The 17,654-nt window shown below is 42.4% G+C and overlaps 1 protein-coding gene across 11 annotated transcripts in view; it reads right to left on the bottom strand.

The window, feature by feature from the left end:
- Window positions 1-17,654, bottom strand: part of NRP1 (neuropilin 1) — a 162,470-nt gene that overhangs the window by 90,767 nt on the left and 54,049 nt on the right. For all 11 annotated transcript variants that reach the window (XM_058297698.2, XM_058297697.1, XM_071215438.1 and 8 more), the window contains 2 exons: window positions 11,938-12,119; window positions 6,209-6,436 (listed from right to left, as the gene is read on the bottom strand). In XM_058297698.2, coding sequence (XP_058153681.1) covers window positions 6,209-6,436; window positions 11,938-12,119 — 410 coding nt within the window. The remainder of the gene's footprint in view (window positions 1-6,208; window positions 6,437-11,937; window positions 12,120-17,654) is intronic.

Raw genomic sequence — 17,654 nt, 5'->3', positions numbered from 1 at the left:
CAGTGAACATATTGGACCAGGTTCTTAAAGTGTGCTCAGAAGGGCAATAACAGGCATAACCACATGCCCCTGAGAGCATGGTGGTTTTCCAGAACAGACTCAAAATGCTTAGTTCAATTGCAAAGAATGAGGTGTGGGCTTTCAAGTGGCACGTTGGCATTCATCTCCACGGGCAACCTGCACACACAGCCCAGGGACGAATGGCCCCAGCCATGCTGTGATCACCAAGTCCTCTGGGATTACCCTGCCCGAGGAGAGAGCCCAAGGAAGGCTGATAACCTGGGAACCACAAGAGTAGCAAAGGCCTGCCCAAAGCTCCAGGGAACCCCAATCACCATCCTCATTCCATCGCTTGGTCCTGGATTCTTAGGATGTTAAGCATCATGAAGTTGCATAAAGAACGGCAGATCATTTCCTACTCAGACTTTAATCTGAAAAGTAGTTGATAATTGTACCAATTTTAGAGACTACAGATGCCAATCATTTACACAAAATAGGAATCTGCAATCAAGATGAAATGAAAATGCTTCTTTCTGACTTCTGTCCCAGTTTTTTTTTTTTTTGAGACTGTCTCCCAAACCTAAGAATGTAAAGGTGTTACAAGTATGTCCAGTGGCCAAGAGATGGCCCCAAACAGTCATGGGACAGAGTGTGCTGGGAATAAAGTAGTACCTAAGGCAGGAGAACTTTGGAACTCTGACAAATTTGTGTTGCTATTTGGCTTAAACTAGTCATACCTTTGCTGAGAAGTACTTTTAGGCAGACTTTGGCAGTTCATAATTGTAAGTTGTATTGTGGACTGTGCAGAAGCCTCCTGGGATTGGAGAATATTTCCCTGTCCAGATCAGCAACCAGACAAAAAATAAGTCCCTTTTCCTCTAGGTTTTTTGTTACACATATGGTGAAAACATACCAGATGGTTTGGGCTTAGAAGGACAATCTGGTGTGGACTGTTTTCCTCTCCAGGAAATCCATGGTTCTGTGCATTCCAACTAAGAGTTACTGCTTTGGTAAAGAAGGCACAGTAGGTAAGCCTTTCCCTGGGGGGAATGGACCTTCACCAGGGCTCCCCTTGGTGCATTCCAAGGTCTGGATGTGCAGCTCAGACTCAGAAGGTAGCTGATAAGGGCTAGCAGAAACTCAAGTGTAAGTAATAAAGTGAACCCCATGAGTGCTAATCTGAAAATGGATCTCTCTGGAGCCCCACATACGAGCTGCGTTCCCAGTAGGCAGCTAAGCACAGTGCTCTGATTTTTAGAGTACACAGCTCCTTAGCTGTCATGGCCAGCCATCTCTAAAAAGGAAGTCAACTACAACAACCTAAACATATTTGCCTGAGTGCAAAATGGGTTCCTTTGACTATCTGGTGTCTTATTTCTCTGGGGTCACCCTAACAAAGTGCCACCAACTCGGTGGCCAGATCAACAGAAATTTGTCTCCCAATTCTGCAGGCTAGAAGTCCAAAAGCAAGGCATCTGCTGGGCCATGCTCTATGAGAAACCCGTCCTAGAGACTCCCTCCTTGCCTCTTTTAGTTCCTGCTGTTTGCCAGCAATCCTTGATGTTGCTAGGCCTGGGGACGCATGTGTCTAATCTCTGCCTGTCCATCTCACCTAGGTCTCCTCTCCCCTTTTTGGTGGGAACCCAACATATTGGAGCAGTACTAACCCCAACCCATTTTGGTCCATTTTACTAATAATCATTATCTTCAAAGACCCTATTTCCAAATAGGATCACATTCCCAGGATAGGGAGTAAGAATTTGAACCTACCTTTCTGGAGAAGACAATTCAACCCAACCTAGGCTAACTGGTAACTTTCTTTAAATGGTTAACTTCTCACTCAAAGTAATTAATTGAATCCAAAGGTTTTTCTCTCTACTGCAACCCCTCACTGTCCAGAAACCAAACATTTTGTGTATGTAGACTCTGCTTTATCAAGAAGAAAGCAGGGAGAATGGAGTGGTATAGGAATTGATACAGATTATCTGTGAGGCATCACAGTGTAGTGGACTATGCCTTTGCATTATGGGAAGAGAATTTTGTTCTATCAGGCTTCCCAGTTGGCAGAGGAAAGCATCGCAGAAGATGAAGCTCTTGCTGTTATTTTCTCTTCAGCTTTAATCTTGACCTCAGATTCTGCTGCAACAAATGATAGCTCTTTGCCAGATTTTCTTCATTCTGAACAAGGGCTTACCACCGATTCAACGCTTATTTTTTTCCTCTATAACATAGCCTAAGCACAAAAGTATTTTTCTGGAGTCATAAACTTGAGTCTTTCCTCAGCAAGGATCCCGTTTCTGGGCTGCATTCTGAAGTGGGAAGCTAAGAGTCATTCATGTTCCCTTCTTTCCACCCCACCCCCCACCCCCACTCCCATTTAAATTGCAATATTTTGGTTTCAGAATCTTTCTAATCCCTGGGATCATTCTCTGATCACCAAGCCACTGACCTTACCAAAAATGCAGGCAAGGAAGGGAAGCTACGACAGCTCTGTTCAAGCTGTAGCTGCCCACGTCCTCTCCACTGTCACCGAGTTCCTTTGAGGAGGCTGGGAGGGGGAGACTCTTTGAAAGAGCAAACAGAAGAGAACTTGTCTAATGCAGACTCATAATTTAGAGAGTCTCCATGACTCACTGGTTTATAATGTTTAAGACATGCCTGGTAAATCTGCCTTCTGTCCTTTAGAACATTGCCCGCAGACAGCAGCGTGCAACTCTCTTTAGGAGCCCTCAAGATATGAGAGTAAAAGGCTTTTCGACTATAGTACAAAGACGTATTGAATTTTCCTGAACAGCAGTGAGACTTAGACGAGCAAGCTAATGCAATATTGATCTGAGTAAGGGAGGACGAAGTACGCATATCCTTCCTGTGTGTGTGCATATTTGTATATTTACGTGAACACAGCTATTAGATTTCCTATTTCCGTGACTGGGGACCATCGGCCAAGGAGATGAATGAAAAATGCCTCCAAAACTGAAGAATCATTTGTGTGTATTGAACATTTAAGTAACATGTGCCAAATCATCACTTGTGCAGAGTAGGATTACAATGACTATATTTTCCCAGGCAATAATTTTCCTGTTTAAAAAATAAATCCACTGTAGGAAATGGTAATAGCACATTCCTTGTAGTTTCCCACTAATCTGGGCGTTCTTAACCTTTTCTGTTCCATGGACCTCTTTGCCAGTCAGGTGAAAACCACGGATCCCTTACTAAGTCTACACTATACTGTGTCTTATTTAATAAATGTATCACACCCACACCACCACGTCCCCACAAGAATAATGTGTTGCTTTTTAAAAAATTTTCAATTCAAGCTCATGGACCTTTTGTTAAGAACCCCTGCTAATCTCTCTAATAGTTACAGTCCTACCTCCTAATTACACATTTTGACATTTCACCAGATTTTATTACGTGTGTGTAGGGGGAAAAGGACAAATTACTATAAAACGTTACCTTTAAAATGAGGTCATTTGCATATATAAACAAAAAAGGGAATCATTTCAAAGGTTTGAAATAGACCACGTATACTTTGTTTAAATTAATAAACATTTTGGTGACGAGTATCTGGAATTCCAAAAAGAAATGTTGCTACTTTTTCCCCCAGAAAAAAAAAGTGCAATTTTTTTCCTATCCCTGTAGTTTCAAAAGTCTAATTTTAGTATTCAAGTAAATAAAAGATAAACAAAACTCAACCTAGCTTTTATGAAACATATTCCTAGGACAGTTTGGAATTTTTGGGGTGGCTGCAGTTCCAGCCCCACCCCTGGCCTGGACAGAAGGTTGGCCTCCTTCGTGCTGCTGTGGTACGAGATAAGCATTTGTGTTTGGCTTTATAATCTGACCCAAGCACTTGTGGTACCGACCAGGGCAGCCACGGGAAGCTCATGGCTGCCAGACAATATGTAAACTTCTACATATTGCTTCAGCCGTACTACTTGAGAACCCATGGATCTTCCAAGCCGGTGATGGGTGGAGACTTGTGACTCAAACATGCACGCCTTGTATTTTGAGTTTTGGAGTAAACTGCTTTTCTTCAAAGTCAATCTGAATCAATGGGTAGCTTTCAATTACGGAGTCATTTAATCCAATGTTTATGATAAAATGCAACATAAAATCACTTGATGGTTAAAAGCCTTCAGCGCCTTCTGGTTGTTGTTTTTGGAAAGGATATCAAAGTCTAGAAGCAATCTTGTTGGCAGAGGAACTGTATGCCTTGAACTACTACGACAAAAATGTTTCTAGTGCCACAGACAAACACCCAGGAGGATGCAAACAGAGAGACCTGTTACACTGGCATAGGCTGGACGAGATTAGGTAAATGCGACAAATATACAAACAAGTTTTTCACATTCCAGAGCCAGCTTTCTCTGGGAATAAGTCAAATGCACCATGGTTTAAAACATGGCAGAACTGCAAGGTTGATAACTCTCATTGTTAATTGTTCCTCGCTTCAACTCAGTGATTTTCTAGAACCAGAAAATTACTACTTTGAAAAACCCTTGACACTAATAACAATGTGCCTCTTTCTGAAAGTATTTTAAATAAGTTGGTTGATTGGACCTCCTTTTCAGATGTCAATTTAAATGAAAGTTCTAGATGGGAAGGCTGAAAATTTGGGTGGTGAACAAATAAGCCCATTATTAAATGTTTCAACTATTGTTATAATATTATTATAATGCCGTTTTTATAATGATCAGATTGAATATTTGGAAGTCAATCAGCATTCTGTTTGGGCACATCTCATTACTTAATGAAGGCGTTTCGATGAGATCATCAACACCCTATTTATAGTGTAAAGAGCAAAGAAGAACCTTAACTAACATCCACGCACCCATTTACCCTGATTACAATATAAGCTTGCTCTAAACCAGTTTTTCTCCAATGATGTTTACTATTGAGGAACATACCTAAATCAAATTATGTTGATAATTTCAAAGTCCATTCAAAGACTAAGGCGATCTCTTTCATGTCATACATGTTATTTATTTAAAATTTATTTTAAGTTCCTCCAGTTTGATAGTAGCATATGCCATTATTTTATAGATGGTTATACATCTCTAACTACAGGGCTCCTCAGAGCTTCCAAGCCGCCCTTTCTGCTCCATGTAGCATGTGTTCTCTAGAGAAATCTTAGTATTAAACCAGACTAAATGTAAGACAAGCAATGCAGCTGCAACAAATTATTTGATATTATCTCCCTCTGTCCAGAATTTGTTTGTGTATTTCTGCAGCTCACCTTCTAACTCACAAGGCTTGAATGGAAGCCTTTTGTTTAGATGTCCACATGGCTCCCTCCCCATCTCCTTCCAATCTTTGCTCACGTGCCACTTCCTTACTCTGCCCATCCCTCTAAAAATGTCAATCCCCCACCCCCCTCCTCTAACCCTACTGCTTCTCATCCCTTTACCCTGCTTGACTTTCTGTTTTTTCCTTTTTTCACGATTGCATGCCTCACCATCTAACATTCTATCTACACAATTTGCTTTGCTTTTATTGTCTGAGTCTACCTGACAGAGTTTTTCTTTTCTTTTTTTTCTTGTTTACTAAGTGCCTAAAACAGTGCCTAATGCATGGTAGGGTCCTATAAGTCTAGTTTTTAAATGTATGAATGAACTTAGATGGTAGGAACAATGACTATAAATGATCACTAAGGTGGTTCAAATTGTCCAGGACAAAAACCCCGTAGAGGGTAGACAGGGAGCGACTCTGCCTCAGTTAGGAAAACCCAAACCTTGTCATACCTTTCCTAGATTTCTAAACTTTTTGGCAGCATATAATGAATGCATATTTTACCTTTTAAATTTTATTGGGTGCTTATTCTCTCTGCATTTGTAAAATGAGAGGGTTGATTTAGATGCTCTATAAAATCTCATCCTCTAAATTTAGTGACCAGTCGGCAGGTCAGTGAAATGAGCAAAATACTTCAGTCAAGAAAATGAAGTTTTGGTCCCAACTCTATCCCAAAACTAGATACGAGAACATGCATAACCTTTCCTGGCCTCAGTTTCCTTATCCATAAAATGAAATTGGACTCGATAATTGCTAAGGTCCTTTTCAGAACAAACATTTCATCACTCCTCTGCATAAAGAGAGTTGCTTTTTTTTTGTTTTTTTTAAACGATGCATGAATCACGACACTTGTAAAGAATACTGGAACACTTCCTCCAGGTTGCCCCCTTTTGGGGACACTTCCCCTCGTTCTTACCATCAGGGAATCCATCCCAGATTTCTAGCCGGTCATAGCGACAGAACATCCCGCCTGGGGGATTCGAGTCAGGCTCCAGGTCAAAGCTTTCAAATTCCAGGATAATCTCAGACATCTTTGGCGCAAAGATAATGTATGTGCATTCTAGGCTGTTGGGATATTTCTCAGGGAATCCGGGGGACTTTATCATTCCGCTAGGTGTTGTATAGTTCTGGGAACATTCAGGACCTATGAGCAAAAGAGAAACAGGAACCAAGTGAAAACTCCACTCACCAAGACATAACCTGACCAAAGACAAGAGATCTTACCAAGAAAAGCCAACTGTGGTAATCGCTGCCCTAATCACTCGGGCAGCCTATTCATGTTAGTGATAGGTACAGAAAGTCAACTTCAGATTTATTGTGTTCACCCTAGTTTTCCATTTGTGTAGAGCAATTAAAAAACGTCTGCTGTTGCAGGGGGAAAAATAACTGACAAATACAAAATCATGTGGGAACAATGAATGAGTAAGCTGCAGAAATCTCGACAGAGCCCTAGAGAAATAATTATAGCCCCTTCAAGCTTAAATCTTTAAATCTTAAGGCTGACAGGCCTTTATTGGTGAAATAGAACATTTACAAAAGCGAACGGGTGAATTCAGTGGAGGGAGTGTAGGTTTCAGATTCCTACACCAGTGACTCCATAACTCTGCCAGATGTGACCTATGCCTCTTTGACAAACTAAATGTGAAAGGTAATTCGTACATGTGCCCAGGGTGAGTGACTCATTCCGAGCGGTGTTGACACAGGTGTGTCGGGCAAGTGTGGTGTGAGCAGGGGACCCGGTAAAGTGTGATTACAGCCTGTGTCGCTGGAAGTCACCTAATATCAATGTTGACATATTAACCTTCCCCGAAGTATCAGGCACTCAACCATATACTATTCTAAACTTGATCATTGTGGAAACGTTGTTAATAAGGGTTAAAGATATATGTGGATGTATACAGAATGTATATCCTTATAGTGGAGATAATTTTAATGACTATTCAGCATTGTCAAGACTTTGGAAGCTATCACAGTTTGTAACTTAAAATTGGTCATGAGCATACACATATGGAAAGTTGACTTCGTGGCTGTGTGAATGGCTACCATTTCAATTTATGGTACCAAGTTCTGAATAGGATGGCATTCATTTCACAACTGAAACACACTCATCCACTCAGGTACCTCAACATATTAGCTCCTCACCACCACCTCCATCCCTGCAGCAACTGTAATCTTCAAAGAGCTAAATTCAAGGCTCTATGTGAATCAGAGATGTTTGACCTTGAATTTCAGGATCAAATCTGGGCATGTTCAATGGAATAATTCTTTTCCTGGGCCATTCAATTGAGGTTTTTCCCCACTCTCGTGACTCTTCCTTGTCTCACTGGGAGGTGCAGGCAGAAGGGAAGGGCACCCTGAAATTGCCTGCATGGACTCAGCTCTAAATAGGGTGGTTTGGTGAAATTCTTCTTAGCTCAATGTTCTCCAAAAGTACCAAGAACCTAGAGTGGCTACTTGGTAGGCATCAGTACAGATTATATTTAACTAGCCAGGTCTCTATTTTCAATGACTCAGGTCAGTAAGCTGAATCTTTACCTTGCTGCATCCAGCAGCCTTTTGAGAAGGCAAATTCATCATTTTCTCCTGGTGGACATATAAGATATCCTTGGCACTGGAGACTCAGAAGAGTAATACTTATTAAGTGGGCACAGCGAGCAGTCTGCAGAGGTCCGATTTGCTTAAAATACCGTCCAGAGCCTTTTCTGGCAGGTTTACCCTTTACCAGGACAGTCTCAAATATTGGTTCTGGTTAAACAGTTAGTAACATCGTGTTTTGCCACATCAGTTCTATTAATAGGTGAAGAGATTCTGCAATGTGCTGGATAGTTTATAATCTGTTTCTGAGCCACTCTGGTAGTTTCCAGGATGGCAGTTACTACGCCAATTGAAGCCCTCAAGTCCCAACAGAAACATATGATAATGAGAACCCTTTAGTATTTCGTTTCCAAAATGTAGGAACAGTGACATTGAAGATCCCCAATCCTCTCCCTGGAGGAAAAAATGGTTTGAACATGTCCTTGTAAGGCAAAGCAAGCAGCATGGTTTAATGCACATAGTAATGTTTTCTGCTCTTCAAATAAAAAAACTTCACCAGGTGTGATTAAGACTTAAAGAGGGAAGCGGATGTGGCTCAAGCAACTGAGCTCCCGCCTACCACACAGAAGGTCCTGGGTTCAGTTCCCAGTGCCTCCTGAAGAAGATGAGCAAGATAGGAAGCTGGTGCAATGGGCAGGCATGGTAAGCTGATGCAACAAGATGACAAAACACGAAGACACAAAGAGGAAAGACAATGGAGACACAACAAAGCAGGGAGCAGAGGTGGCTCAAGCGATTGAACGCCTCTCTCCCACATGGGAGGTCCCAGGTTCAGTTCCCGTACTTCTTAAAGAGAAGACGAGCAGACACAGAGAGCACACAGCAAATGGACACAGAGAGCAGACAGTGAGCCCAAAAACAACGAAGCAGGGGGGAATAAAAAAATAAAAATAAATCTTAAAGAAAAAAGAGAAAAGAACTTAGAGGGCATAGAGGGAAATAACAGGAATTAAGAGATAATTTCAAAGCAGAATGAATTCCCGTGCATTTGCCATGCCCTTGTCATGTCAAATATCTTTGGAAGCTCAACCAAGCCTTCTAATAAATTTTGAGAAAGCAGGGAGCTTGGGGTAATGGAAAGAGACAGCATCGAGCATCAGGAGGTCTAGTGCCCCCTTTCTACTCACCTGCTGCCTCGCCTCAGGAAGCCACTTAAACTGTTTGGTCTTCAGATTCCACATATAATGAGTGGGAGCTGGGCATTAGGATTTCAGAAAACAATCCTTTCTAACTTCACGATTCTGTCATTTCCTCTTTCATTCACGAGCTACCAAATTTGTTTGAATGTTTTGCTTCCTGACTGCTGATTAGGTTTGCCACAACTGAACAAGCATATCCTCAAAAGGGCAAGGGCCGGGCTGGACCAAGCCCTGGGTACTCAGGGCTGGACAGAGGTGAGGACTCCTGGCCCCCGCACTGGAGGATGGGCTGCGTGCACAAGCCCTGGGAGCACGAGCGCCAGGCTTCTGAAGCCCTTGTGAGACTGAGAGTACCCCATGTGGCTCTAAGAAGGCCACATTCAGTTGTGACAATGAGGATGGATAATTATAACTTAAATACTCGATGTAGAATTATTATTTTGAATATATAAACATAGACTCTTAAACAAATAACATTTATCAAGTTAGCAATTCTGCTCTCAGTAACCGTCCACCCTGACACCCACAGAAAACTGCTACAGCTTCTTCCAGCATGTGGGTCTGGATGACCCAGGCCAAAGGGAGGGACAGAGGAAGAGTGACGAGTAGGGAGACTTAGATTTCCTAGAGAAACTTTCTTAGGTGAATGGGGGTAGCTTTAGGGCTAGCTTCCCAAGCTTTCAGCATCTGGGAAGAGACACATGGATGGGGAAAATGGCTCCCTGGGAAGAGCATTAGCTTGGCCCAAGGTGGCTCCAGGGAGAACCGAAGAGGTGGACACTGGCCTTCCTGAGAGTTAGGCATGGATGATTCTCTAGAAACATAGTCCCAGGAATGCAGGCATGGTCTAAATCTCCCTTAGAACTGTAAGCTAGTGCTTGAAAACCTGAAGTGCTGCAGGTGAGAAATTAATTTCCTGGTTGCATTAAACTACATTTGGTATCATTCATGTGTTTTGAAGAAACTTAAAATTGCTGCACTCTGAAAGAAATGCTATATTCTCAAAAGAACATAGATTCATGAATTCTATAGTATCATTAGCTAGCTTTTGAGGGGAAAAAATAGTTCATAAGCCTGTTTATGCATGCACAAATATGCTACATTAATTAATGAGTAGGAAGCATATATGAGGACTATAGGATATGCAGGAAGGGAAATGAAAAAATAAAAGATGTGTTCTTTGCATTTTTTGGGTAGTGCCCATCTAATTAGGATAGGAAATATGCACACATGAATATTTGAAAAGATTTAGGGGAAACACATAGGTGAATGGGATATGTACGTGTGTGTCTACATATATATGCGCATACACACATCTATACAGTACAACTTGATGTGGTATAAAAGGAAGTAATGCAGATTAATTATGAGCAGCTTCCTGGGAAGAACACGTTTAGAGTCAGGTTTCCAAGGAGGTAAGGGATCTAAACTGGAAGACAGCAAGGGCTATGACGTTTGAAGGCACCAGCTTTATCACAATAATTGTAACAAAGCAATGGTCTAGCGCCCACATCTGCAGTGACAGGCCCCGCTGACACGTTTTCCACGTTTGCATTTCAGTTGACCTTCACAACTGGGGGGCTGAGTATTGTTATCCATTTTTCAGAGGGGGAGTCGGAGACACTGAGTCCACACAGTAGCCAGGGGCAGAATTCAGAGGAAAACTCAGGTCTGCTGGACTCTGAGTGCACCGTTCTGAGTTGGGGCTGGGGGTCGTGGAGGGACAGGCTGTACAGCTGTAGGAGTTGAAGGTGAAGTGCAGGGAGCAGTTGGTCAAGCCTAGGCCAGGTCCCTGCAGCTTAGCACACGAGGCAAGGGGGACCTGCTCTGGTTGACTGGAGGACAGTGACTTGACGGCAGTTAGGGAAACTGTATGGAATAAAATAACACAGGGACAACCACATTTGGGTTCTACTTGGGGAATGCAGGGGACGTGGAAAGGGAGCTGTGGCTCTGAGACCTTTGGATGAAAATTCAAAAGAAGTGGGTGTAGGGAGTCAAGAAGAGAAAGAACAAACTAAGACGTCCAGTCTCAAGGATGGTGGGGGCCTGGGGTACTGCCGAGACTGACAGAAATGGAGGGGGCTGAGTTCATCTGGAAGGAATATGGAGAATTCCTACTGTCTCAGTGACAGAGCTTTCTCTTTTCTCTTTTGTACATCTTCAGTCTTTGAGAAACATGGAAAATGAAAGGCTATTCTTAGCCCCTTTCTGACACCTTCTTTCTTTGATAGTGCTGCATGCAGGCAAGCAAGCAAACGTAGAAGTGTGTGCATATATATATGTATAATATGATTCCTATAGCATATCAAACAGCTTTCAACACGGGAAAATATGTGCATATATTACCATCCGCAGATATGATGTCATAGTATACTATCATTTAGACTAAAGATGTTCTCAGTATGCATTTAGATGCATTTCTGAAGATCGGTCTATCTATCTATATTCATAGGGAAAGAGCTGGATTTCTTTGACATTTGAAGAAGTTGCACCAGAAGTTCCTAATGACACACCTTTTTCCCTTCTCATTTTCCTCAGATGTTGCCAAGCTAGAAGACCTTAGACTTTTGTAATTGGCATGGCTAGACTTTTTCCTACTAAAAATCAAATGCTCCTTCTCCCACATTCAAGGGAGTTACATTCAAACCTGAAGCCTCTGTCCTGGGATCTGTCCTCCATGCATTAACGTCACCTTAAAAAGGTAAGTCAATGTACTTCCCCCCATGTGATGGGTATTTTTCCTTTGTTCCAAAGTACTTTCCAACATTTTGTAAAGGGAATTTACAATTTTTTAAATGAAAGGATGAAAGCGTTCTCCCCAGTCTTTCTTTTCATGTTGCCTTTTGTGAAACCAAATAGCGAAGTGAACGTTTAGCCATACTTGTTCTATTTTAAGTCATTCACTCACCTCTCTTGAAAATTTCATAGCGAATAGAAAATCCTGCACCATGTGTTTCATAATCAGAGACAAATCTGATAAAAAGAAACGGCCCAGTAGACACTACAGGGGAAGGAGCAATCTTTCCACAGAACTTTCCCCATAAACGTCCATTTGCGTTGTCTCCGTCGATGACTTCCACGTAGTCATACCTAACACACAAAGACGGAAGGAGACAGTAGGTGAGTGAGGAGGAACTTTTTAATTTCAATAGTTTAGCAACCGGCATGTTCCAGCAAAGAGTGTCAGGGAAGTGGGGGAGGGGGCGTCGTCATCTACCACTGCGTTACATGGAGAAAAAAAAATCTAGCAAAATGAAATAATTAAAATGGACTACATCATGTCTGTATACATCATCTGGCAACACAGAACTATTAAGAATAATGGTGTCCATTATACTTGCAGACAATGTCAGTTAAAGTAACCAATTAACAAGAAAAAGAAAAATCTCATGAACACAATTCTCTATTATTAAATTGTGCTCCTTTGTCTAGGGTGGCGGGCCGTCGATACATAATGCTATGCATTCTTTTCAAACTGTGAAGTTCTTTTATGAATTCGAAATGTCTCCTTGGCTGGAGTGCTCTATGAACAATACTTTGATTTCTGTGAGCGACCCTCTGAACATATGGCCACAGAATAATAAACAGATTCTTTACTATTTAACTCAATTCTACAAACTCCAGACTCCTTAGAAAAAAACCCTCTCAGTATCCACAGCCACTGCTTACAACACAGATCATCTTCACCCAAACCACACTGGGATTGTAGCACGTAATTTCTCCAAAGATAAATGTTTATTTCTTAAAAAATGGAAAGTAATTTTATTTATACCCACCAGTCTGAATTATCAAAGGAATATCCTTGTTTGAAAAAGCAAAATGACACTCAGAGTGAGGTGATTAAAAAAAAAACCAGGCTTAATGATACACTAAGGATGCAAATGACAAGTGAAGGGACAATAACACTCTAAAAATTGTAGTGAGGCACCCGATCACTCAGATCTTATCCCTAAGAGGTGGAAAAGCCATCATCAACAATTAGCCTACCCCAGGAAAATAGGAAGGTTTTAGTTTATCTGGTATGATACGTTTTAGTATCTTGCTCGTCCCTTTTTATTTACTGAGTTGCCTAGGAGCCAAATAATCTGATTTGTCTTCCATTTTTCTTCTAGAACTGACATGAAAACATTACAACCCATTCGTTTCAAACCTTTATTTTATTTCTGTGTTTAACTTGGTTCCAAAGTCCTGGGATATATTAATTTCAGGAATGGTTAAAATATGGCCGTAACATAAACTGTATTTGGCAATTGAAAAGAGATCAAAGTGGGGGAAATCTTCATGATGACCAATGTCATCTCAAACAATCGCTTTTCAAACTGTCCAGGACATATTAGTTATGTTTACATAGAGTCTCGAGAGACAATTGTAAAGATGATATCACTAGTTAAAGTGGACAGCTTAGGGCTCTTTAAATTAAAAATGACATTACCTCATCATTTAAAATTGTGTGCCAGCTTTGTGCATATCAAGAAGAAAATAGAGCTGACATTGATGGAGCTAAGCATTCACATATGTGAGTTATTGTATTAGCTGCATTTCCTCCACTGCTTCCAGTGGTAATCACTTCGCCTGCTAGCCTCTCTGTCCCTTTTCAAAACTAGGGAAATACACAGAGGAATTGTTCATTTCTCAATACTTGGGGGGGATGCTTTGCATGTTAAAAGGAGGAGGAGGAGGAGGAAGAAAGCTCTATGTTCAAAATCCTAACTAGCCTTTGACAATCAGCTAGGGGCAGCTGAAAGGGGCACCACGGCTGTATTCACCAAAGCCTCAGAGGCTGGCCTCTATGGAGGATTTCTTTTATCTCGACTGCTTCTCAGACGGGACAGGTCTGCGGGTTTTGCCCCCACGCCGCCTTATCGTTTAACAGGGATTTGAACTGTTGACTGTTTTGGCTACTGTGCACCCAAGCTCCCGCCATATAGCCTTTTTCCTCGACTCCTGACATGGTCTGAATACTAAGTGGTCAAATCCTAGTGCATTTTGCCTTCCGGTTACAAATAAGGGGTGGGCCAGGCATTCCGAAGAGCCACGGGCATTTGGGTGAGACCTTTCTCCCAGGTATTCTAGCACGCGGCTAAGACGGTGGGTGTTGGTGAATTGCATCAGGGAAAGAAGCGAGTATTTGAATTCACATCTCCTCCAGGAGTAAATACTAGGCTCTCCTCTTGGCAACGGTGAACATATTTTTAAAAGGGGAAGGGGGATTCGAATACCTTCCCAGCAAGAGATAAGCCATTGCGTGGTTAAGCGCCAATTTTAGGAAATGGAATTATTCAGAGATACAATAGCTTACGTTGGTAAACTGGAATGCTGCAAAGGCTGCTTTCATTTTAGCCCTTGCCTTCCAAGTACCATCCCACAGGGCCCCCAGGAGGATCCCAGATCGCAGCTCTTGTAAATATTCAGGAGGGCGCGTGCGCGCAGGTTGCGAAGGGTTCTATTGCCAGAGAAGTTCGGCAAGCAGCTTGCGCCTCCCTCTCGCTGCCACCAGTTCCACTCCATAAGGTTCTCCGTGGCAAACGTGGTGCCAAGAAGCCAGGAATGCAGCTGGTGTGCCAGCCTCCCTCCCCAGAGACGAAACGTGTCGCCACAGCAACGCACCCAACCCGCACTGGGCTGAGGCCCAGGCGCCTGAGTTTGCAAATTCCCGCCCTTGCAGCCGCCTGCGCATTGCTCCGTTGCTGCTGCCAGGCGGGCCCACGCTGCGTTTCCGGGAATGTCAGGCGTCCCGTAGCAGCCAGAGCAAGCAGGCAAAGGGGAAACCGAGGCGCGCCTTGGACGCTCGTCTGAGCGCGCCTGCTGCAGCTGGGAGGAGAGCTGGCGGTTGCCTTCGAGTCATCGGATGCATGCCATCTGGAGACCGGGCTGGTGACAAGGTGGCTGCAGGGTGCAGGGGCCTGGGAACCGGGGCCGCTGCCCCCTGCTCACGGGGTGGAGAGAAGAACCCTCTGAGAAAGGGCCTTCCTGCCTCGCCTTCGCCGCTTTTCATGCAGGCTTTTAAATGCACAGTGGATCGTGAAGAATATTGGGGGCCACTAACCCCTACTCCCACTTCTTCTCTTAAATTGTCCACCTCCAAGCTTTCAATGGTAAAGCAGGCATACGTTTACTGGAAAGCGATGCCACGGTAGGTGGCTGCCAACCCACTGGCAATTAAACCGGTTTTGGTTTTAGCGTGTAATTCATTTGTGTGGGTCTTTTCGACCTGCCTCCCTGGCTTTAGAATCCGAGCTCCTTAAGCTAAAGGACCACGCTTTTTATTTACCTAATCCTCAGCCCTTGTCCTCCCGCAGGTGTATGTGGGCGGTGAAAACATTTTGACTCCTAAAAGTCACGGCAAGGTAGGTGTCCCATAAGAGTGATAAAAGAATAAAGGTTTCCTCCCAACAATTCTTGAGAGGAATGCTTTTGGTTTTGGAAAGTTTGAATTATGGTTTTAGGAAAATGGCCAAGTAGGGGGAACGTGATGGGAAAATAAGAAATGTGTTCAGTCACTACAGAGAGGTTTCAGAGGCATTGTAGGTGTGTGGTGCGGAATAGACGGAGAGCACACTTTTTTTAAGTCAGGTTTTCTCTCTCTCTAGTACAAATGACCCCTGACTCTCTACGGTGGAACCATTAATGGAGAAAGAGCTAATCCCCCGCCTGGCGTTGTCTGATCCCGGGAGCTACTGTACCATCCCCTTAAGCTTCTGGATATTCTCGCATTTTTCAGAAGGGGGAGATTTTACGTGGTGGGGTCCTTTTAATCTCTTTCCAAGAGGATCTTCCCCCATGTGCACAAATACATTAATAATGGAGAAACTTGAGACCTGACATCATAAACCAGAGTGAGAAATTATGTTGGCGAACATAATTTTCACCTCTAAAAATGTGTTTCTTTGGCTCTTTGGTTTATTCTGCACGAGGCATTAATAGCTATCCCACTGAACAACCTGTAAACGATTAGTCTGCTCCTGTCCAAGAGTTACCTTACAGATTCCCCAAAAGAAAACAGTCCTAGAAAGAGGGTTTGGAAATAAAAACGTACAAAGATGGAGTTAGGAGGATCCATTTAGTCTGCACCTCTTTCTGGGTGATTTTACCTGAGATTCACCCTCAAACAGCTCCAGCCTGCTTTCCCTGTTTTAACCAAGACATAGGAAAAATCTTATAATGTTCATAGCTCCTCATTTAGTAATTGCATTTTTTAAAAAGATTTATTAATTTATTTTTCCCTTCCCCTCCCCCCGCCAGCTGTTTTTGCTGACTGTGTCCATTCACTGCATGATTTTCTGTTACCTATTTCTTTTTTTTTTTGGGGGGGGGGGTGGTCTTCTCTTTCTCTTTTTCACTTTTTCTCCTCTGGGATTCACTGGGACTCCATCCTGGGAACCTCTGATGTGGAAATAGGTTCCCTGTCAGCTGTGCCACCTCATTTCCTGGTTTCTGCTGCACTTCACCTTGACACTCCCCTTTGTCTCTCTTTTGTTGTGTCATCATCTTTCTGTGTGATTCACTTCTGTGGGCACTGGTTCACGGCACAGGCACTTGGCTTGCCACACGGGCACTGGCTCGCTGCACAGGCACGCTTTCTCTTCTTCTTTTTCACCAGGAGGCCCCAGGGATCAAACCCAGGTAGGCGGAAGCCCTGTCACTTGAGCCACATCTGCTTCCCAGTAATTGCATTTTTTTAAGGAGTCTCTTCTCAGGGAATAATCTGGAATAAAATTTTGCGATTTTTTTTTTGCAAAACGTATGGCCTGAAACTATTTTTAATAGTCAAATGGAACAAAGGAAATAAGGAAGAAAGGAAGGAAACAAGAAGGAAATTAGGTAATTCATGCAATGGAATATCATACAGCCATTAAAAATCATGGTCAGCAAGTTTTTTTTTAATAACAAAGGAAAATGCTAAATACAGAATAAGTGAAAAAACCAGAATATAAAGCTCTCTTTATAGTATATTCTCAATTCTAATTCTTATGCAGAAAAAAAAACCTGAAAGATATATGCTGAGCTGTTAATAGTGTTTATCTCTGGGTAGTGAGATTATGTTCTTTATTTATTTCTGTATTTTTCAAAAGTTGTACAGGTGTTCCTTTATAATCAGATAAAAATTAATTTGTAAAGCATTAGCTGACATATATATATATATAAAGTAGCAAATCAATACCTGTTTGCCTAAGATAACTAGAAGGCCTTTGGTCATATTGGATTATGGCCCACCCTGCTTTGGTTTGACCTCGTCTTAATAGGATCTTCCAAGATCTCCTTTACAAATGAGTCCACACTCACAGAACTGAGGGTTGGAACTTGAACATATCTTCATGTGGAGCATGATTCAATCTACCACACTAAATATATGTCCTATATATCCTTTTTGTGTATTATAAGCAAGAAAATACTCTCTGTGTGTGATTAGCAGGGTTGTAAGATGCTAGGCTTTGTTCTGGGGCTCAATTTTACATCTGTTAAAACATTTTTTTAAAGCTCAGTTTTTCTGACTTCCAGTAGTTTTTTCTATACAACCTCACAATCTAACTTCTAACCTGTAAAATTTCTAGTTCTAAACTTGTAATATGTTGATGTACCTTTGCACCAAGCAATCGGCTGTGGGATTGTCAGGGTGTAAGGCAC

The sequence above is a fragment of the Dasypus novemcinctus genome, chromosome 5 (genome assembly GCF_030445035.2).
Source record: "Dasypus novemcinctus isolate mDasNov1 chromosome 5, mDasNov1.1.hap2, whole genome shotgun sequence".
Classification (NCBI taxonomy): Eukaryota; Metazoa; Chordata; class Mammalia; order Cingulata; family Dasypodidae; genus Dasypus; species Dasypus novemcinctus.
This window is presented reverse-complemented; position numbering and strand designations above follow the sequence as displayed.